Consider the following 24,015-nt stretch of genomic DNA (forward strand, 5'->3'; position numbering starts at 1 on the left):
AATTCATCTGTTGCAGCTTTAGTTTGTTAACCAACACTAAAGAAAGTTGGCAAAGGAATCTGAACTCCTGATTTGGAGAATGGGAAAAACATACAGGAGTTGTAAATTGAAATTTGCCACACGTTGCTTATTACATTCAGTAATTTATTATATATTGCAACTCAGAAAAACTCCACTAAGGCAATTACTTTTGTAGAATACTCAATAGATGGCAACCACATCTGTGCAGTTACCACCTTTTCTCACTCCCAATGCTACTCCTCCATCTATTATTACCTTACCATACAGAGAAAATGCAAGTTTTAAATGGCATACAGCAAAATGTGCCTCACTTTGCTTTCAGCTGAGCATCACAATACTGTCACTGAATTTTTTTTTAAAAAAAGGTACCACCAACAATGCAATTGCTGACAACTCAGAAACCAGTGATATTCTCACAGACACACAGAGGGAAATACTCTGCACGGTTGACAAATCCACCTCGGTATTGGTGCAGGTTCTGACTCTCAGTGCACATTCAAAGGCTCCAAGGCGAGCAGTGATACTTGAAGTGCGACTCAAGTAGCAAGGCTAACCCATATTCTGCCTGTTGCCATATCCACGTCTGTGCGTGTCCTTCCAGTCATCCTTATCACGTGCGATTCTCAAGGCCTGTTCATTGTCACCCTCATTATCATTCTCTGTGTCTTGATCTTGATTTTCCTCAACACCTAGAATGAGAAAGCTTTAAAGATCAATTTAAAGTCTAACAATTAAATATTCCCACCAGGCCAACAGGATATGAACCATCTGTTGTGGTTCTGAGATGTATAGACTTGCAAAGTTCAAAATTTCATCCCTATTCTGGGTTGAGATAGCGGATTCAAGCCAGTGTGACACTCAGTGATCAGAGATCATGCTCTAGAAGTCGGACAGCATCGGAAGGGCTCAACAAAATCTAGAGGACAGAATTTCGAGGAGGGAGATCCTGATGTCCAGCAGAACTCAGTAGAAGCATTTGAAGTGTTGCTGGAATCTGGCAGTACTGGAAACAGCAGGGGCCAACACCTTGTGAGGGCAAGGGGTCCCAAGGAACTGCATTTGAACAGTTGTTGGCTACTTTCAAACTACCAGGCTTCATTCCCTGAATGGTAGGTATCACGATCACTACTTTCTCCATCACCAGCTGTTTCCTATCCCTGAACCCTAGAGCTCTGGCTCTAAAGCACCAAAGCATAACTTTCTCTTTGTTTAAAAACAAAATGATGGAAAATCATGGGCTCAATGCATTCCATTTCCTAATGTACACATCGGACATATGCTTCGTGCTCACTATTAGTGAAGTTGTTGACTTATACAGTCTTTAATAGATATAATTTAGATACACAAAAAAATGATCAAAGTTCCAAGTTTTTATATTAAAAAGTTGTTAAACATCAACAATGGCTCAGGGGAGATTTTTAATTGAACAGTGATGTATAACCAAAAGCAATCATAGGAACTTGCAGAATCTCAGAAATGCACAGGACAGAAGGAGACCATTTGACCTGGCGTGCCTGTGCTGGCTCTTCGAAACAGCAGTTGATTGATTATTTGGAAAATGGATTTTTTAGCCAGTCGACAAAGAAATCACAATAAGTCTGTTACTGTTACCATTTCTGTCTGAAATATGATAGCAGTTACTACTGTACTATGTTTTCATGAGCAGGTAACTGAAAAGCACAATTTTAACACGTTAGTGTAAATTCATCACTTGCCTGAAATGAAAAGTTGAAGAATTCAATCAGTAGTTTCAAAGTTTTTCGGAAAAACATTTCTGCCCTTCAACTGCCATCAATGCACAAATTGCATGCTAGCAAATTCTGAAAACTGCACATGCTCAGTGCACACAAACATGAGGTAAAAATATTAGGTTGAACCCCAAGCTTTTGAGAGAGGGCAAAGTCTTCAAGAAAAAAAATTAAAAGACAAAAAAAAAGTCGATAATGTTATCGTGTAATACGTAAATGTTAATTTTTTAAAAATAAATTTCAGCTGAGATTTTAAAAAACGCAGATGAAATTTATTTTTCAGAAAGTATTTTGAGCAACTTGAGGGAACCCAGTAGCTACATTGTAGTTACAGTAATGAGTTTACATTGGTAAAACCCATTAGTAACGTGGACTCATGAACTTATAGTGAGAAAAAAACAAAAAATGTAATGAAACATGACAAAAGTAGTCAAGTTATGAAGCTAGAAAATGAGTGTAGATACAAGAATTTTAATATCAGATTTGAGCTGTTGAGAAAGAAAAGTGACAAAATGAATGGCTTTTGAAAAGAAGTTATTTTATTTTTATCTTTATCACTTATGACAATCAGTTCTGATTTATCACAGGATATACAAGTACAAGAACATTTTACCATTTGAAACATATCATCCTTCTGAAAAACTGTATGTGTGCTCCTTTAAGCCTCTAAAGTCTATAAGATGTTCTGAAAACAGCAGGTTTATAACAGAGGACAAATAAGCTGCCGCAGATATCCTGTTGCTGGTTATTTTGTGTCCTTGGAAAATGACATTATTTTATACCTTTTAAAAGAAATTGACAGTAATTTGGCAAATGTGACAGATAGGAGTAGGGAGTAGAGTTTCCTTTGGGCGCAATTGGTGATTCAGGCACAAATTGTGACCAAAATTGCACTCTGTTTGAAAGGTGTTCCCCCCCAACCAGCCTCCACTTTTCCAAGTTTCTGCCCAAACTAAATTTGCTTGAGAGAGAAATCAATTGTGAAACGCAAGACTGTTACAGTGAAGACCACTTTTCAAAGCACTCCTTGGTTAATATATTTATTCCACTATTATGATCTAGTGAATACATCCTTAGTTGAGAATTTTAACAACATTTGAATGTTAACTGTGGTAACATTTTGAGGCCAGTTTTTCCAAATCAAATCGGCTTTCAAGTTTGCTTTGTTCTTACTGATAAATGGAGAAGAAAGGATTAATACAAGAGAAATACTTGGAATCACTGCACCACTTTGAACTTTTATTATTCTACAGTATTTTAGGCCAATCATGGATAGTCAGTAAAGTGCAACAGCTAACATTTTAACAAATATGTTGCACCAAAAAATATAGATCTGTAAAAAGGAATGGATAGGATGAATCAATAACAGCACACATACAGAAGCCCTACTCCTACCTGGATGGCTTCTTGGAATTCCCTGATCAGGCAGAGCACCCTGCTTCTTATGTTGCTCATACCAATCATCAACAGTCATAGTAGGAAGACTTGGGTAACCAGCACCAAATACCCTAGGAACAGATCAGGACATTTATGAATAGCACAACTGTAAAATTACATAGTCAATTCTGCTTCAACTGGAATTGAATATGAAACACAATTAAGAATTGATTGATACCATGTGATTTACAAAGTAGCCAATATACAGTCTCACCATTAGTGATATTTCTGTTCAAGACAGGTTTGTGGCTGAGGTACTAAATGAGTACTTTGCAGCTGTTGTTACCAAGGAAGATGATGCTGCCCAAGTCATTGTGAAAGGGAGATAATTGAGACACTGGATGGACCAAAAATTGATAAAGAATAGGTATTAGAAAAGCTGGCTGTGCTTAAAGTTAAGTCACCAGGGCTGGATGAGATGCATCCAAGGATACTTAGGGAAGTAAAGGTGGAAATTTCAGAGGCAATGACCGTAATCTTCCAACCTTCCTTAGATGCAAGGATGGTGCCAGAGGACTGGAGAATTGCAAATGTTGCACCCTTGTTCAAAAAAAAAGTGCAAGGATAAGCCCAGCAACTATAGGCTAGTAAGTTTAACCTCAGTGGTGGGAAAGCTTTTAGAAATGATAATTCAGAATGAAATTAACAGTCATTTAGACAAATGTGGATTAATTAAGGAAAGCCTGCACAGATTTAAGGGCAAATCGTGTTGAACTAACTTGCATGAGTTTTCTGAAGAAGTAACAGAGGGGGCTGATGAGGGTAATGCGTTGATATGGTGTACATGGACTTTCAAAAGGCATTTGATAAAGTGCCACATAACAGGGTTGTTAGCAAAGTTAAAGCCCATGGAATAAAAAGGACAGTAGTGGCCTGGAGACAAGATTGGCAAAGTAACAGGAAGCAGAGAGTAGTGGTGAATGGGGGTTCCCCAGGGGTCAGTGTTAGGACCCCTGCTTTTCTTGATATATTAATGACCGAGATGAGTATAGAGGGCAGAATTTTAAAATTTGCAGATGACAAAACTTGGTCATTGTGAAACAAAAGCAGTGAACTGTGAGGAGGATAGTGATAAACTTCAAGAGGCCATGGCCAGGCTGGTGGAATGGGCAGACATGCGGCAGATGAAATTTAATGCAGAGAAGTGTGAGGTGATTCACTTTGAAGGGAACAAGGAGAGGCAATATAAATTAAAGGGTACAATTCTAAAGGGAATGCAGGAGTGGAGGGACCTGGAGGTTTATGTGCACAAATCATTAAAGGTCACAGGGCAGGTTGAGAAAGTGGGATCCTGGGCTTTATAAAAAAAAAAAGTGGGCATACAGTACAAAAGCAAGGAAGTTATGATAAACATGTATAAAACACTGGTTCAGCCTCAACTAGAGTATTGTGTCCAGTTCTGGACACTACATTTCAGGATGGATGTGAAGGCTTGAGGGAGGGTGCAGATTAGGATTTACGAGAATTGCTCCAGAGATGAGGAACTTCAGTTATGTCGCTAAATTGGAGAAGCTTGGGCTATTCTCCTTGGAGAAGAGAAGGTAGAGAGGAGATTTGATAGGGGTGTGCAAAATCATGAGGGGTCTGGACAGAGTAGATAGGGAGAAACTGTTTCCACTGACAGAAGGATCGAGAACCAGAGGACACCGACTTAAGGTGATTGGAATAAAAAGCATCGGCGACATGAGGTAAAACGTTTTTATGCAGCGAGTGGGTATGTTCTGGAATGCACTGCCTGCGAGTGTGTTGGAGGCAGATTCAATCATAGACTTTTAAGAGAACTGAATGATTATAGAAAAAGAAAAAAATTGCAGGGCTACGGGGAAAATGTGAGGGAGTAGGTGAATTGGTATTGCAGAGAGCTGGCATGGACACAATGGGCTGAATGGCCTCTTTCTGCACGATTGTAAGACTACCACAGTTAAAAACTTTCAGAATGTTCTTGATTTGCATATGATATTAGTTTTGCACTTCAATTTTAGTCAAACTTAAAATGTTTCCATCTAAACATTATAAACTCTCTATGGCCAAGTTAAAGCCTCACTATGTAATAATAGAGTCAGTGGGCTGTAGCAGATTCTAAAAGAGAATATGCAACTGTGGATGTAGACTGTTAGCCATCAAGCTAAAGAAACTTCTTAAAATTATATAACTTTGTATATGACATGTCAAAGCAACAGTTTTCATCCAGAGACAACTGTGAAGAAAATTGGAAGCACTGAAAGATTTGGAGAGGTTATGATGGACAGATTAGTCTTCAACTGCCATTACCATTGGCCAAATACATGCTGCAGCAACTATTGTGCAACAAGTGATTGTTAGATTGACATAAATTTCTGCATTCTGTAGAAAAGACAGAAGATAAGGTGACAGGAGTGAAGAGAGTTACACAAGGAGGATAAGTAATGCTGAAGCTTTGGTATTTACATTCTGTGCAGATATTTTGGATACAAACTGCTAACATGCAGCTATAACAACTCATATTCCCAACTAAAATACTGATATCCGCCTTAAACAGTAGCAATTCTTCCAGCATATTTTCTAGCCGTAGTCTTGCAAAGAACTGACGGGCTGGCTCAGTCTCTTCTATGTTGCCTATGGACTGTGGTCTCTTGCATGGGCTGAGCAAACATCAAGTCCAATGTGCTGTATATCTTACGATGACGTATGGAAGCATAAAAGTTCACTGCACATAAAGCAGACATTTGGCACATTGTGTCTGTGCTGGCTTTTTGCTAGAACAATCCCAAACTAATCCCGCTGCATAGTTACCTCCTCACAGCCCTGTAGCCTATGCTGCTTCAGATACTATCTAATTTTCCCTTAAAAGATGCAATGGTCTCAGCATCAACCACTCCATGTGGCAAATCATTCCAAGCTCCAACAACCCCTTGCATAAAGAAAGTTCTAACCTTTGTCTCTTCATTTAGTTGATGATGCCTTGCCACTGACTGCTAAAACTGGAGGAAGAGTTCTTTCCCAATTCACGCTATTAAATCTTCCCTTAGCCACCTCTGGTCCAAAGGAAACAGTCTCTATATCAAGTCTCTCTTTATAGTTTCCCACTCTGCCATCATCCTGTTAAACATGTCCTGTATGCTCTCTATGGCTTCATTGCCCTTTTTATGGAGGAGTATCAAAAACTGCAGATAGTATTCCAATTGTGGCCTAACCAATGCTTTGTACAAATTTAGGATTGTGTCTTTTCAGTAGAATACCCTTCCACTCTATGCCCCATTTAAAAAATCCAAACTGCTGTTGGCCTACTTTATTTAGCTGCAATTGCACTTTCAGGGAATTATGTATTTTAACCCCATGTTCTCTCTGTGTATCCATACATTTCAGCATCTAATGAGTACATGCTCCCATTCCTTGTTTTTCCTCCCAAAATATATTACCTCACACTTATATCTATATTAAGTTATATCTGCCATCTGTTTGCTGATTTCGTTAACCTATGTATTTGTGATGTATTTTACAGTTCTCACCATTTGCAAAATCCTTAATTTTGGGTCGTACATTGAGATTACAGAATCAAGAAATGGGTTTCTATTGTGTCTGATAATGTGCATTCATACAATTTTAGTCATGATAAAATTCCTTTAAACTGTTTACTTGACTTGGCCTGGACTAATATAAAATACAAAATTCAGTGAATGTTAAGTGAGAACAGGATTGAGTTTGACTTTGATGTCCTCCTTTCAAACAAACCTTATGGTCAGTTGATGATTGCTTGTGAAGAATAGTTACTTTGCTGAGGTAAAGGAGGGACACAGGAATTGCGGCATCATGCCACACACTACAGCTTCAAGAAAAAAGTGAAGGAGAAAATCAGAACAGAGAAAATACAAGCTGTTTACCAAACTAAGTCTTTCAATTACAGAATTTAGTACACAGGAGTTTCAATAGTACTCTTGTTGAGCACTTACTTGGCTTGGACTGCATCTTGAGTTAGGATAAAAGGTTGCATTGGAGGTCTTTGTGGTCGAGTAGCCTGGGGCTGAACAGGGGGAAAAACAACCATCATACTTGCTTTATCTAGATAGATTGAATTTTCAGTAAATATCACAAAGTAAATCTCAAATCCACTCATTTCAAATATTCTAGCTCACATCTGTACTAATTTATAACATTAAAATAAGAATTTGGGTGTGTGTTAAAAATACTCACGAAACTCCAACATTTTGCAATTACAGCTTTAAATGTCTGGTTTCCATTTTATTAAAAAAAGATCAAGGATACAACTAAAAAAATTGAAGCTCTGCAATGAATCTATTTTCTACTATTTCTTTAATAAGTACACTGGCAGTTTCCAAGGCTGGATACTGAAATGTAACCTTACAGAATGTGCTCTCCATGTACTTGCTCTTGCTTTAATAAAAGCATTGGGTTTTTAGCGGTGAAAGGTTACATATCAGCACTTAAATGGCACCTTTTGGTGAAAGAAAATGGCAGTTTAGATTGGGTGGCTAGCATTATAATGTATTTTGTTTTCTAAAAGAAAAAGTCAAAATTATACAAATTCAACAAAAAAAGTCATTATGATCATTTTATGACCTTGCCCTGTTGTCTTCCTTTACGTTAAGGAATGTGAACTGAATCTGTTCCAAATCTATCATTCTTTGCACAGAGGTGAAAATTCATACTGATGCCAAGCTCCACTCTGTGCCAAGCAAAATGCAACAGAATAAAACCTACGTATTGGTAGTCGCAGGTCCAAGTGATGGGATTCTATGGTTAATTTTCATGGAGCAGTGCAGTGGCTCTCGATTAATGCCTGGTAATTAAAGTAAATCTATTCTCCTGTTGAAATTTCTGCCATCGTACAGGAAGCAAATCACATATGGCTAAAGGTACTTTAGGTTGTGTACAGTGAAATACAAACCAAAATCCTCAAATATTTAGCATCCGTTTTCAAAGTGAACAATTTTTCCTGCAGACATACTGGGAGCTATGGAAGTAGTAATGGGAAACCCATATTATCATTAGACATGTTTAACACATATAGAATTAAAAAAACACTTAAATGGGAGGATAGGTTTGATAATACGAGAAAAAATCTCAGGTTTTATAAGGAGGGGCAAGGCAGAGGATAGACAGCTCTTTCAGAGCTCTGGCACAGGCATGACTGGCTACATGGTCTCCTCCTGTGCTGCAAAATCTTTTGATTAAATTATACCTGAATATACTCAAACTGCTCCTGCAACCAGTTAAAGGCATGCCACCACTAGTACTTCATCCTACACTAATGTAGTTGAAAATGCTCACTTCAGAGACGATCTAAGTTTGGAGAATGCTATCTGTAAATGTATTGCTAGGTCCTTTCACAGTTCAAGTAGATATAGTATATAAAACCTTTACATCCATCATTATGCTTTACTGAAACCTTGTGACATTTGTGACAGTGCCCCACCAAATGGCCGGCCATAAGCTCACTTTACTAATTCCCCAATCACAGCGACATCATTGTGACACTGTGTATAATACATTATGGGATAGTTATCCCTAGCCCATTTAGCATTCTCTCTGACAGCCAGATGAGAATGATATTCATGGAGTCCAAGGAGAAGGCTACTTGCTTTGTTAAGCCACAAGTGATGTATGAGAAGACCAGCTTAGATGGATGAAAAAGAAAAATTTTGATGCTAAGCCATAGATAGAGTGCTACTGGATATGAAGTCCAGGATTTGGGAACAGTAAAGTGGTTGAGATCTTGTAACCACCACTGCAAAAGAACAGGCAAGTTAGTGACTAAACCAGCAGCCAAACCGGAGGCAACAACAAAAATTGCTGGACATACTCAGCAGGTCTGGCAGCATCGGTGGAAAGAAAAGCAAAGTTAACGTTTCAGGTCTGTGACCTTACATCAGAAGTGGCAAAGATCAGAAAAGAATTAGGTTTTAAGCAAGTGAAGGGGAGGTGGGTGGGGGAGAACACAAAGGGGAACGTGTTTGATAGGACAGGAGAGATTAAATAACAAAGCTGTTCTGGGACAAAAGCAAAGCGTGTGTTAATGCTCGTGGTGAAAGAAAAGCATTAGTCCAGAGAGACTGTTAATAGCGGAATAATTTACTTGTACTTTTCAGTTTTTAAAATTCATTCATGGGATGTGTGTGTCGCTGCCTAGGCCAGCATTTATTACCCATCCCAAATTGCCCTTGAGAAGGTGATGGTGAGCTGCCTATTTAGTATACTGTATTCGCTGTTCACAATGCGGCCTCTTCTACATTGGGGAGACCAAACGCAGATTGGGTGACTGCTTTGCGGAACACCTCCGCTCAGTCTGCAAGCGTGACCCTGAGCTTCCAATTGCTTGCCATTTCAACACTCCCCCCTGCTCTCATGCCAACATTTCTGACTTTGGCCTGCTCCAGTGTTCCAGTGAACATCAACGCAAGTTCGAGCAGCACCGGATCTTTCGATTAGGCACTCTACAGCCTGGCGGACTGAACATTGAGTTCAATAACTTCAGAGCATGACTGGCCGTTTTAAAATATTTTATTTTTTAACCATGTGCCTGCTTTTCATGTAGTCAGAGCTGCTCATTATTCTGCTATTAACAGTCTCTCTGGACTAATGCTGGTCTTTCACCACTAGCATTAACACACGCTTTGCCTTTGTCCCAGGACAGCTTTGTTATTTAATCTCTCCTGCCCTATCAAATACCTTCCCTTTGTTCTATCCCCCACCGCCCTTCACTTGCTTAAAACCCAATTCTTTTCTACCTTTGCCAGTTCTGATGCAAGGTCATAGACCTGAAACGTTAACTTTGCTTCTCTCTCCACAGATGCTGCCAGACCTGCTGAGTATTTCCAACACTTGTTTTTTTCAGATTTCCAGCATCTGCAGTATTAGTTCAGCCAAATTGGAGGTCTAGATGCCTATGATTTGCAGCTCCAGATCTACTTCTTTTCAAGGGCAGCTACTGAGAGACCATGAAAAAAGCACCAAAGTCCCAAGAACAGCATGATCTTAAAATCTAATATTTTAGGCAAAAAGTAATCAGTAGGAAATTCTAGGTCATAAACTAAATGTGAAGCCTCAGCCCTTTCAGTAGACAAAGTGATTCATAATTCTTTTTCCACGAGAAGCACTTGGTAGATGAAAATGAAGGAAGTCTTTTCTTGTGACTCATAAGCAAAACATATTTAAAATATATCAAGAGCTGTTACTTGTATTTATAGAGCGCCTTTAACACAGTAAAACATTCCAAGGCACTTCACAGGAGTGTTATCAGGTAAAATCTGACACTGAGCCACACAAAGATATTAGAAAAGGTCAAAATATTAAGTTTTAAGGAGCACCTTAAAGGAGAGAGACAGGCAGAAGGTTTAAAGAGGGAATTCCAGAGCTTAAGACCAGGGCAGCTGAAGCCACAGTTGCCAATGGAGGGGGGAGGCAATGGAATTTGGGGATGCACAAGAGGCCAGAGGAAAGAAGTGATCTTGTGGGGCTGGTGGACTTGAGGAAGTTCCAGAGATAGGCCATGGTGGTATTTGAACATACCATGACAATTTTAAATTTGAGGAGATCCAGGTCTGCACAATGAAATTATTTTACACCAATTTTTTTCCCTATATCCTCAGTTTTCCTACACAGGCATCCCTCATCTTGAAGTGCATAAAATGCAGAGATTAAAATAAACCACATACCCGTTTTGTTCCCTCCATTCTTTTTAAAATTTGAATTTCTTGCTCTATACTCTCAATCTCTTCCAGACTTGCGCTTATCCATCGCTGCAAATGCAGCAGGTAAAATTTTCTTGTCTGCTCATCGTCTGCCTTTCCACTGCAGATAATAGATTTAATCTCCTTCAATTGGGCTTCAGTTTCTTTCTTCAGATTATACCTGGTTGGAATGAATTACAAACAAAAAATAGCTTTCAGAATATTGATACACGTTGCCTTAAGACCACAGTCACTCATTTATTTCAAGGTTATTCCGATCAGCACAAAGAGATGTATGAAACTGGTACCTTTCAATTTTAGCCTGTCTTTTAGTTGCCATGGAGAGTAAACTGGACTGGTTGCAGACACCAGGATTACTGGGAACACTTGCCTCATTATGTTCTTCATTATTCTCCACTTTTTGAGGGATTTCAAATGTCATAATATTATAATCCTTGCAACGCTTTAAGAAGTCCATGAAATAGACTTGGGCCTTCTGCACATGCTCCAGTCGCTTAGCAGAATTCCCCAGTTTCATTGTCAGAGCTCCCAGTAATACAGGCAGCAACAGGTACTTAACATCTGCCGTGGCTATTTCTTCCAGGTCTTCATTTCGACTGTAATACAACAAAAGCAAATTCAAAAAAAATTCAAAAGTATAATACAAAAACTCTCCATTTTCATATTGAGTCAATACTACAAAACAGTTCAACTGCTCATTTACCTCATTGCTGTTTTTGGGGCCTTGCTGTGTACAAATTGACTGCTGTGTTTGCCAACAAATCAAGAAACTACATTTCAAAAGTCATTCATGATTGTAAAGTACTTTGGGGTACCAATAAGATTTAGATTTAGATTAGATTAGAGATACAGCACTGAAACAGGCCCTTCAGCCCACCGAGTCTGTGCCGACCATCAACCACCCATTTATACTAATCCTACACTAATCCCATATTCCTACCAAACATCGCCACCTGTCCCTATATTTCCCGACCACCTACCTATACTAGTGACAATTTATAATGGCCAATTTACCTATCAACCTGCAAGTCTTTTGGCTTGTGGGAGGAAACCGGAGCACCCGGAGAAAACCCACGCAGACACAGGGAGAACTTGCAAACTCCACACAGGCAGTACCCAGAATCGAACCCGGGTCCCTGGAGCTGTGAGGCTGCAGTGCTAACCACTGCGCCACTGTGCCGCCCTGTGAGGTGTTAGATGCAATTTTGTTTCTTCATTGATTATTAAGTAGAATTGATTGGTATGTACAGAAAGTATTTCACTAACAAGTGTCAGGCAAGCTTCCCACCTGCCAAGAATGAGGAAAATTAATTTTGCCACATGACCATTGATTTTAAACTATAGGTGAAGCAAGAACGTGCTTTAAAAAACAATTGGAGCCCCTGCCTGTAAAGATATTTGCATAGTAACAAACAGGGCTGGAACACAGAAGTGGTCAGACCAGTTTGGTCACATGACTAGCTGACTGTTGGGAGTTTTTTTGAATTTGAACTTCCAACAGCGAGTTTAAAATCAGAAAACTGTTCTCTCCTGGATTGAGAACACCTCTCTCCTGTCTGCTCTCATCTCGCTCTCACCAGCTTTGGAAACCACTAAAGACGTATGAACCCCAAGAGAGAAAAGTCCCCTACAGTGAACAAGGTTTAAGAAGAATACTGGGCCCCAACGAAAAGACTATTTACAGTGAGCTCAAAGCATAGTAAACAAGAAACTCTTCTAATATTGCCTCAAACCTCTCCATTTTATTTATCTTCTGCTCTTTTCTGTCCTTATTTGCATGTGCGTATTGCATGCTAGCGTGGGGCGCGGCGTGTATCAGTAGGCATTAACCGATTGGAATTTAAGTTTAAATTTTAATAAAATTTCACTTTTCTTCTTTAAACCTAAGGAGGCCTGTTTGTGCTCATTTCTTTGCCTTAGAATTGGAAAGTGGTGAACAAAGATTCACCAAGGTGGAGCTCAAAACACTGTGTTTAAAATCAAACCCTGTTACAATAAGACCAGGTGAAAACATAAAAGATCCCTCGACACCATTCTCACCTGGTCGTAACATAAGTTACACAAATGTAATTAAATGTAAGCAGTGAATACATTGGGACAGCACTCTCCATTCACATTCATACCAGGAGTTTGATTCCAGCCCAGACCCTCATGAATTGAGCTTTGGCAGTTCCAATTGAGATCCTAGAAAGCACATAAGTACTCAACTTGCAATTGTATTCAGGCTGCCAAGGTTGATTGAGGGTTGGGGGGAGGCTGTGGGAGGTACTTTAAAAATACCGCATCCATATAGAAGGGAGCACTCTTCTAAGATTTATGTACAGGAAAACCGATAGGGCAGGGCTCAGGGAGCTTTGCTTTGCCCTTATGTTATCAGGGTATTGCTACTGACATTGTCATGGAAGTTTTTTTTTTGTCATTTAAAAACTAAAGGGGGGTCTGTGTGCCTTTAAGACTGAGAGTTGCATGTCCCTCTGATAACAGTGTGTGTGAGCGGCAAGCCTGTTTCCTAGGCAATAGCAAGAGAGATGAGGTCACATACCACATTGTATCAGTCTGACTGTGTGTAAAGACTGGCTAGAACCAGTTTGATCTGGCAGACCAGTGACGCGTGCTCTCCTTGAAGGAAAGATTTGTCTCTCTCTCAGCAGAAAATCTACATAGGCCTATAGGCTATGTGTTACCCAAGGAGGAAAAGAGCCCTGGAAAGTAATCTTGGCATTGTTGGGAGATAGCAAATTACTTTTTACTTGTCGTCTGAGAAGTCATTGCCTTAGGAGTGACTTTCTGTTGTCTTTTGTGTTTCTGGGAGTTCTGGAAACTCAGTAAAGTTCTACTGATAGACTGCTAATTCAAAATCTAAATAGACCTGTTGTTGCAATCCTTGTTGAAAGATCTGCGTGACGCCTGCTGCAGCCGAAATGCCGTGAACACCTATCCATTACAGACTGTTCACCTAACTCATCTGGAGACTTTGAGTGGCATCTGACTATTCAACTCTGGGACACCTCACTGATCCGGGAAAGTAAACAACCAGGACTTACAACCCAGTTGTTTTATTATTCCTAAGAAACAGCTCTCATTTAAAACATCATTTTAGAACCAGTTAACCGTCGGTTTTGGAATGTGTGTGCGTGCATGAGGGTTAGGAGGAATAAGAAGTTATAAAGTCTTTTCAGACATAGATTTATCTCAACAGTGTTTAAGATTTAGTTTATTAATAAAGTTAATTTGTTGTTGTTTAAAGATACCGGTTTGCTGCATTTTATTCTGGGGGTTAATAAAGTGATTAATTTGGCTAATTTTCCAGTAGGTGGGAAACTTTAATAATATGCTGTGACCTGTGGAGTAGTGTTGCTAAATTGACAGGGCATTACTCCCACCTTGGTCGTAACAACGTCAATGCTAAAGTAAATGAGGCAATTCTGTTACCATCAGAGGCTTTGTATCATATAAGTAGGCAGTTTTTTATTGAAAACGCAAATCAACAGCATTCTTGCCGGAGGTGGCTGCCTCCTTAATTTCTAAACGCTAACGTGCCAAGTGGATCAGCCATGATATATAGACTAGCAATGCAGTTTTCCATTCAGTAGCCTGAATTAGGGGAGATGGTGGCGGTAATCCAGAGATCCAGGGTATTTTTCTCGGGACACGGTTCGAATCCCACCATGGCAGAAGATGGAATTTGAAATCAATTAACAAATCTGGAATTTTAAAAAAATGCTAGTCTAATGATGGCCATGAAACCATTGACAATTGTTGCAACAACTCATCTGGTTCACTAATGTCCTTTAGGGAAGGAAATCTGCCGTCCTAACCCAGACCCACAGCAATGTGGTTGACTGTTAAATGCCCTCTGAAATGGCCTAGCAAGCCACTCAGTTGTAACTAACCGCTACAAAGTCAATAAGGAATGAAACTGGACGGACCACCTGGCAATGACCTAGGCACTGGAAATGACAGCAGCAAACCCAGTCCTGTCGACCCTGCCAAGTCCACCTTACTAACATCTGGGAGCTTGTGCCAAAGTTGGGAGAGCTGTCCCATAGACTAGTCAAGCAACAGCCTGACATGGTCATACTCACCGAATCATAACTTACAGTTCTCAGATGCCATTACCACCCCCGGGTATGTCCTGTCTCACCGAAAGGACAGACCCGGCAGAGGTAGCGGCACAGTGGTATACAGTTGGGAGGGAGTTGCCCTGGGAATCCTGATCAATTCTAGTCCCCATGATGTCTCATGGCATAAGGTCAAAAATGGGCAAGGAAACCGCCCGATTACCACCTACTGCCCAGCAGCCCCCCACCCCTGCCTCAGCTGATGAATCAGTACTCCTCCATGTTGAACAGCACTTGGAAGAAGCACGGAGGGTGACAAGGGTGCAGAATGTACTCTGGGTGGGAGACTTCAACGTCCATCACCAAGAGCGCTTCGGTAGCACCACTACTGATAGAGCATTAAAGAACATAGTTGCTAGATTGGGTCTGCCGCAGATGGTGAGGGAACCAACACGAAGGAAAAACATACGTGACCTCGTCCTCATCAATCTGCCTGCCGCAGATGCATCTGTCCATGACAGTATTGGTAAGAGTGACCACTGCACAGTCCTTGTGGAGACGAAGTCCCGCCTTCACATTGAGGATACCCTCCATCGTGCTGTGTGGCACTACCGCCGTGCTAAATGGGATAGAATTCGAACAGATCTAGCATCGCAAAACTGGGCATTCATGAGGTGCTGTGGGCCATCAGCAGCAGCAGAATTGTACTCAACTACAATCTGCAACCTCATGGCTCAGCAGGGTAGGCAGTGACGTAGTGGTATTGTCACTGGACTAGTAACCCAGAGACCTAGGGTATTTCTCTGGGGAGATGGGTTCGAATCCCACCACAGCAGAAGGTGGAATTTGAATTTAATTAATAAATCTGGAATTAAAAGCTAGTCTAATGATGGCCATGAAACCATTGTCGATTGTTGTAAAAACCCATCTGGTTCGCTAATGTCCTTTAGGGAAGGAAATCTGCTGTCCTTACCTGGTCTGGCCTACATGTGACTCCAGACCCACAGCAATGTGGTTAACTCTTACATGCCCTCTGAAATGGCCCAGCAAGCCACTCAGTTGTACCTAACCGCTGTGAAGTCAATAAAAAAGAATGAAACCGGATAGATCACCGAGCATCAACCCAGGCACCGGAAATGACAACGGCAAACCCAGCCCTGTCGACCCTGCAAAGTCCTCCTTACTAACATCTGGGGGCTTTTACCAAAGTTGGGAGAGCTGTCCCACAGACTAGTCCAGCAACAGCCTGACATAGTCATACTCACGGAATCATACTTTACAGAGAATGTCCCAGACACTGCCATCACCATCCCCCGGTCTGTCCTGTCCCATCGGCAGGTGGCACAGTGGTACACAGTAGGGAGGGAGTTACCCTGGGAGTCCTCAACATCAACTCCAGACCCCATGAAGTCTCATGGCATCAGGTCAAACATGGGCAAGGTAACCTCCTACTGATTACCACCTACCGCCCTCCCTCAGCTGATGACTCTGTACTCCTCCTTGTTGAACACCACTTGGAGGAAGCACTGAAGATGGCAAGGGCAAAAAATGTACTCTGGGTGGGGGACTTCAATGTCCATCACCAAGAGTGGCTCGGTAGCACCACTACTGACCGAGCCCTAAAGGACATAGCTGCTAGACTAGGTCTGCGGCAGGTGGTGGGGAACCAACACGAGGGAAAAACATACTTGACCTCGTCCTCACCAATCTGCCTGCCGCAGATGCTTCTGTCCATGACAGTATTGGTAGGAGCGACCACCGCACAGTCCATGTGGAGACGAAGTCCCGCCTTCACACTGAGGATACCCTCCTTCGTGTTGTGTGGCACTATCACCGTGCTAAATGGGATAGATTTCGAACAGATCTAGCAATGCAGAACTGGGTATCCATGAGGCGCTGTGGGCCATCAGCAGCAGCAGAATTGTACTCAACCACAATCTATAACCTCATGGCCCGGCATATCCCCCACTCCATCATTACCATCAAGCCAGGAGACCAACCCTGGTTCAATGAAGAGTGTAGGAGGGCATGCCAGGAGCAGCACCAGGCATACCTGGAGCAGCACCAGGCATACCTCAAAATGAGGTGTCAACCTGGTGAAGCTACAACACAGGACTACTTGCATGCCAAACTGCGTAAGTAGCATGCGATAGACAGAGTTAAGCAATCCCATAACCAACGGATCAGATCTAAGCTCTGCAGTCCTGCCACATCCAGTCGTGAATGGTGATGGACAATTAAACAACTGACTGGAGGAAGTGGCTCCACAAATATCCCCATCCTCAATGATGGGGGAGCCCAGCACATCAGTACGAAAGATAAGGCTGAAGCGTTTGCAACAATCTTCAGCCAGAAGTGCCGAGTTGATGATCCATCTCGGCCTCCTCCTGAAGTCCCCAGCATCACAGATGCCAGACTTCAGCCAATTCAATTCACTCCACGTGATATCAAGACACGACCTAAGGCACTGGATACTGCAAAAGCTATGGACCCTGACAATATTCCGGCAATAGTACTGAAGACCTGTGCTCCAGAACTTGCTGTGCCCCTAGCCAAGCTGTTCCAGTACAGCTACAACACTGGCATCTACCCTGCAATATGGAAAATTGCCCAGTTATGTCCTGTACACAAAAAGAAGGACAAGTCCAACCCGACCAATTACCTCCCCATCAGCCTACTCTCAATCAGTGAAGTGATGGAAGGTGTCATCAACAGTGCCATCAAGCGGCATTTGCTTAGCAATAACCTGCTCAGTGATGCTCAGTTTGGGTTCCGCCAGGGCCACTCAGCTCCTGACCTCATTACAGCCTTGGTTCAAACATGGACAAAAGAGCTGAACTCAAGAGGTAAGGCGAGAGTGACTGCCCCTGGCATCAAGGCAGCATTTGACCGAGTCTGGCATCAAGGAGCCCTAGCAAAACTGAGGTCAATGGGAATCAGGGGGAAAACACTCCACTGGCTGGAATCATATCTAGTTCAAAGGAAGATGGTTGTGGTTGTTGGAGATCAATCATCTGAGTTCCAGGACATCACTGCAGGAGTTCCTCAGGGTAGAGTCCTAGGCTCAACCGTCTTCAGCTGCTTCATCAAAGACCTTGCTTCAATCATAAGGTCAGAAGTGGGGATGTTCGCTGATGATTGCACAATGTTCAGCACCATTCGTGACGCCTCAGATACTGAAGCAGCTTGTGTCGAAACGCAGCAAGACCTGGACAATATCCAGACTTGGGTTGATAAGTGGCAAGTAAGTCGTGCCACACAAGTGCCAGGCAATGACCATCTCCAACAAGAGGGAATCTAACCATCTTCCCTTGACATTCAATGGTATTACAATTGCTGAATCCCCCACTATCAACATCCTGGGGGTTCCCATTGACCAGAGACTGAACTGGAGTAGCCATATAAATACCATGGCTACAAGAGCAGGTCAAAGCTTAGGAATCCTGTGGATTCCTCCTGATTGCCCAAAGCCTGTCCGCCATCTAAAGGCACAAGTCAGGAGTGTGATGGAATATTCTCCACTTGCCTGGATGGATGCAGCTCCAACAACACTCAAGACGCTTGACACCATCCAGGACAAAGCAGCCCGCTTGATTGGCACCCTATCTACAAACATTCACTCCCTCCACCGACAGTGGCAGCAGTGTGTGCCATCTACAAGATGCACTTCAGCAACGCACCAAGGCTCCTCAGACAGCACCCTCCAAACCCGCGACCCCTACCAACTAGAAGGACAAAGGCAGCAGATGTATTGGAACACCACCACCTGCCAGTTCCCCTCCAAGCCACACACCATCCTGACTTGGAACTATATCGCCATTCCTTCACTGTCGTTGGGTCAAAATCCAGGAACTCCCTTCTTAACCGCACTGTTGGTGTACCTACTCCACATGGACTGCAGCAGTCAAGAAGGCAGCTAACCACCACCTTCTCCAGGGCAATTCAGGATGGGCAATAAATGCTGGCCTAGCCAGCGACTCCACATCCCCTGAACGAATAAAAAATGTCTCTCCTGCAAGCATCAGGAAAGGCACAGCAGGTAAAAACAAAGTTTTGAATCAATATTTAAAGCTTTTGGTTTGCGTCAATACTGCAGAGATCATCTTATAGCATATATGAATCGAACTGCATGACATTAGGACCTTCAAGCAATGTTGAAAGGATGTTCAGGTAATACTAAAGTAATTCTGTAATATAAAAAAACCCCATCCCATAGTTAACCTTGATGCTGAGTGACTGAAATTGTAAAGTGCTTGATTTCTTCATATACATGTCTTTAATGTCCTCAGAAAGCGCCTCATAAGCCAAACAGTAACAAGAATAAAATAAAATAAAAATAAGAAAATCAGAAAGATCTGTCAACAAACCAGGCATATCAGACATAGACTATGTAAATCACAAACCAGTTAACACTGCTAGTCCTCCTCACCAAATTCTGGGATTGATGCCCAAGTTGGGAGTGCCACAGATTAAATGAAAGTTGTACTCAAAGTATTATACACAACAGCTAACATCCCTGGACATATCCTACTCCACTAACAAGATAGACTCACTAGAAGTGAGGTCACTTTAATATACAGCCCTGGGAGTTCTCAATAATGACTCTGGACCACGTGAAGTCTGATGGATTCAGGTCAAACAGTGTCAAACCTTCTGATCACCACCTAACTTCCTGGTAAGTAATCAGCACATCTGTGTCAAACATCACTTGCAGCAAGGTCTGAGGGGAACAAGGGTACAGAATGCAGTGAGTGGTGGTGGGCTTCAATGTCCACCGTAAAAAGTGGCTCATAGTACCAACACTAACTGAGCTGGCTGAGTCCTGAATGACAGCTGCCAGACTGGCCTTGTGCCAGGTTGTGATGGAAGCAATGAGAAAGTAATCAACTTGACCTCACCCTCACTAACTTTCCAGTAACAGACAAATCAACCTATAATGGTATTGGTAGGAGTAACCATCATGTATTTCTTGTGAAGATAAAGTCACTTTTTTTTACCATTCTTCCTGGTATAGTGAGGCACAACCACTATCCAAGTGGGCCAAATTAAGGACAGATCACCAGCACAAACTGAGTACCTATGAAATACTATGGGCCATCAGCTGAACTATATACCACAACTATCTGTAATCTCATGTCTAGTACATTCTTCAAACCTTGGGCGGCACAGTGGCGCAGTGGTTAGCACTGCAGCCTCACAGCTCCAGGGACCCGGGTTCGATTCTGGGTACTGCCTGTGTGGAGTTTGCAAGTTCTCCCTGTGTCTGCGTGGGTTTTCTCCGGGTGCTCCGGTTTCCTCCCACAAGCCAAAAGACTTGCAGGTTGGTAGGTAAATTGACCATTATAAATTGTCACTAGTATAGGTAGGTGGTAGGGAAATATAGGGACAGGTGGGGATGTTTGGTAGGAATATGGGATTAGTGTAGGATTAGTATAAATGGGTGGTTGATGGTCAGCACAGACTCGGTGGGCCGAAGGGCCTGTTTCAGTGCTGTATCTCTAATCTAAAATCTAAAAAAATCTTGATAATCAAGCCAGGAAGCCAATAAAAAAGCAAAGTACTGCAGATGCCAGAAATTTGATATAAAAACAGAAAATGCTGGAAATACTTAGCAGGTCTGGCAGCATGTATAGAGAGAAACAGAATTAACGTTTCAGATCAATGACATTTCACCAACTTAAGGTGAAATGTCATTGATCTGAAACGTTAATTCTGTTTCTCTCTACACATGCTGCCAGACCTGCTGAGTATTTCCAGTTTTTATATCAAATTTCCAACATCCGCAGTACTTTGCTTTTTTAATTGGCTTCCTGGCTACTTAAGGTGAAAGGTCACAGACCTGAAACGTTAATTGTTTCTCTCTCTCTCCAGAGATGCTGCCAAACCTGCTGAGTGTTAAAGGCATTTTCTGTTTTAAAGCCAGAAAACAAACCCTGGCTCAATGCAGTATATAGAAGGTTCCGAAGAAGGGTCACTGACCCGAAACGTTAACTCGGCTTCTCTTTCCACAGATGCTGCCAGACCTGCCTGAGTGGTTCCAGCATTTCTTGTTTTTATATGTAGAAGGTTCTGTCGTCAGATCAGAAGTGGGGATGTTCACTGACTACCGAAGTGTTCAACTCCATTCATGACTTCTCTGATTAGTAAGCAGCCCATGTCAGCTTACAATAGGAGCTCGCTCGCATTCGCCCTATAGCTGAAAAATAGCAGGTAATCATGTTTTCAAAATAGATGAAAACACACCCACATCCTCCTGACTTGCAGCGGCGAGTGGGCAACTATGACCCGTGGGACTATAACCCATTGTAGCCAATGAATAAAAGAGGACTGGAAGGGAGAAATGAGCAACATTATATATGACATATAACAGGGATAGTGTCATTTATTTTAATTAAACATTGCCTGATAGCCCAATTTCAACAGCAGATTCTGCGGGCTCCTGCTGTCCCTGGTTACCTGAAGAGGTCCAGCTGGTTCACCATCCGGGTGGCCTGCTCCAGCATCTCCACCCCTCGCCGCACTTTGCGCTGGAAAGTGTCAGAGTTGGATGACTCGTTGCTGCTCTCCGCCTCCTCGTGCAATTTCCAACCGCTTTCGAAGATGTCGGAGAGTTTGCGGAACTCGGCGGGCTGTGCCGTAGAGCACGTAGCTTCTGCTTCTGCCTCTTTCTCGGGCTCTGTCATTCCTACCGCCGCCATCACTCGAAGATGGAAACCCTCCCTCCGCTGTCACTACGTCAGCTCGCACTGGGAGCTGGCCACAGCGCCCGCTGGCGGCGGGAGGACTGCATTCACCGCGAACAGCACCCACCCTTTTAGCAGCTGCAGGTCCCCTGGCGGTTGGAGGATGCATTCTCCTTCAACAGCGCCCACCCGTTCAGTGGCTGAAGGACAGTCTTCACGGTGTCCCGCAGCACCCACCCCGTCCATTTGAACAGAGGCAGCGCCCATTAGCGGTGGGAAGACTGCATTCTCAGTGTCCAACAGCAACCCCAACCCTTGAACAGCTGTAGCGCCCCCGGCGGTGGGAGGAATGCATTCTACGTGTTCAACCACTCCCACCCAGAATCGCTGAATTGTTGCAACACAGACGGAGGCCATTCGACCCGTCATGTCTGTGCCAGCTCTCCAAAAGAGCAGTTTACCTTTTCCCTGTAGACCTGCATATTCTTCCTTTTTAGATAACAATCTAATTCCTTCTTGAATGCCTCATTGAACCTGGTTCCACCACATTTTCAGGCAGTGCATTCCAGATCCTAACCATTTGCTGTGTGAAAAAGTCTTTCCTCATGTCACTTCTTTTGCCAATTACTTTAAATCGGTGCCCTCTTATTCTCAATTCCCTCCACCAATGGGAACAGTTTTTCCCTATCTACCCTGTCTAGACCCCTCTTGATTTTGAATACCTCTATCAAATCTCCTCTCAACTTTCTCTTCTCCAAAGAAAACAGTCCCAACTTCTCCAATCTATCCACATAACTGAAGTTTCTGATTCCTGGAACTATTCTCATGAACCTCTTCAGCACTCTACCCCATGCCTTCACATCTTTCCCTGCCATTTGAGCAGCTGTCTCGCCCCCTCATGGCAGGAGGACTGCATTCTCAGTGCCCAATATCATCCATCCCCCGCCATTTGAGCAGCTGCAGCGCCACCCGGCGGCACTTTCAAGTAATTTTGAGTCAGTGGTTGGGTCGTGACAAATGACACTTACAACTAAAGTGAAGATCCCTTGGCCCCGGAGACAGGGAAAAAGTGATTTTGAAAACAGGGGTGTAGGCAGCAAATTTGAAATAATGAATGCTTTCTTCTAAATGCTGGGAGTATTGTTGCATGGATTTCTGAGAAAAACAGTGGAACCATCTGGGACGAATGCTGCACCAGAAACAAAACAATTTTAAATTAAAAGCTATGATTCTGACCAACATTAGAACACTCATTAATTTCACAGCTAATACATTTGTAACCTTAAAAAACATAGGATTAAATAAAAAAATAATACTATGCAACAAAGACCCACTTCACAAAAGCACTCTTGCTCTCTCCGATTCACAGAACCTTCAGTCACATTTGTGTAGTCAATTCTCTCATATCTTAATCGGAGCTGTCATGTAACTTCCTATTGTCACATTTTTTATGTCAACCTCTTCTATTATAAACTTATGCCCATATTTATAATTGAAAATGTCTGTGTAAAAACATCACTCTGCGCAATTATTTTTATTTGTTCTTGGGATGTGAGCATCGCTGGCAAGGCCAGTATTTATTGCTCATCCCTAATTGCCCTTGAGCTGTTGGTGGTGAGTGGCTTGCTAGGCTATTTCAGAGGGCAGTTAAAAGTCAAACACATTGCTGTGAGTCTGGATTCATGTAGGCCAGACTGGGTAAGGGGATTTCCTCCCCTGAAGGGCATTGAGAATCATATGGGGTTTTTACGACGATCCAGTAGTTTCATGATCATTACTAATGAGACTAGCATTTTATTCCAGATTTATTAATTAATTGAATCTAAATTCCTCCAGCTGCCATGGTGGGATTTCAACTCATGTCTGTGGAGCTTTAGTCTAGGCCTCTGGATAACTATTCCAGTAATACTGCGCTACCATACCCCTAATCTGACCACTGGGTTGCAGCAGTTCTTTCAGATACCATTTCCCACAGTAATTGAAATGTTTAATGCCCAAAGTCAAGGTTTAACCAAGATAAAAAATATACATGTTTCACAATTGCATGATTAAATTTATCACCAAATTGTCTTTTGTGTCTTTTAATGCCCGCATAAAATTTTTACTTGAGGATGCAGTAAATACCCGAGTAATGCTAAATTAAAGACAAAAATTGCTGGAAATACTCAGCAGGTCTGGTAACATCTAGGTATTGTTCAGTCAAAGAATGTGTAGTGTACCTAATTTCCCAGGATGCATCAGAAAGCTATACCGCCAAACACTTTCTTCTTTAGCTTCTACCAGTTTCTGCTCAAAATTATTTGAAAAGAAGCTGGAGGATAAATTTCAGAAGCTCAACTAAGATAGAGTCAATATTATTATTACGGCACAAAGGAGG

The 24,015-nt window shown here is 42.2% G+C and overlaps 1 protein-coding gene across 1 annotated transcript; it reads right to left on the bottom strand.

Moving 5' to 3' along the window:
- Positions 1–127: 127 nt before the first annotated feature.
- On the bottom strand, positions 128–21,710 carry igbp1 (immunoglobulin (CD79A) binding protein 1). Its single transcript, XM_068047336.1, has 6 exons — positions 21,412–21,710; positions 11,182–11,490; positions 10,859–11,054; positions 7,136–7,206; positions 3,165–3,277; positions 128–710 (listed from the first exon to the last, which is right to left on the bottom strand). Exons 1-6 carry the CDS (start codon positions 21,651–21,653, stop codon positions 571–573), a joined length of 1,071 nt encoding a protein of 356 aa, XP_067903437.1. The 5' UTR covers positions 21,654–21,710; the 3' UTR covers positions 128–570.
- Between the last annotated feature and the right edge of the window lie 2,305 nt (positions 21,711–24,015).

Source organism: Heterodontus francisci, chromosome 15 (assembly GCF_036365525.1).
Source record: "Heterodontus francisci isolate sHetFra1 chromosome 15, sHetFra1.hap1, whole genome shotgun sequence".
Lineage (NCBI taxonomy): Eukaryota > Metazoa > Chordata > Chondrichthyes > Heterodontiformes > Heterodontidae > Heterodontus > Heterodontus francisci.

Bases quoted from the DNA above. Each gene is read 5' to 3' on its own strand.
- igbp1 (XM_068047336.1), bottom strand. From the start codon at position 21,653: ATGGCGGCGGTAGGAATGACAGAGCCCGAGAAAGAGGCAGAAGCAGAA. The intron at 11,491-21,411 runs GTAACCAGGGAC...GTTGTATTACAG, and splicing joins AACCAGCTGGACCTCTTCAG to TCGAAATGAAGACCTGGAAG. The intron at 7,207-10,858 runs GTATGTGGTTTA...CCCCCTGTTCAG, and splicing joins GAATGGAGGGAACAAAACGG to CCCCAGGCTACTCGACCACA.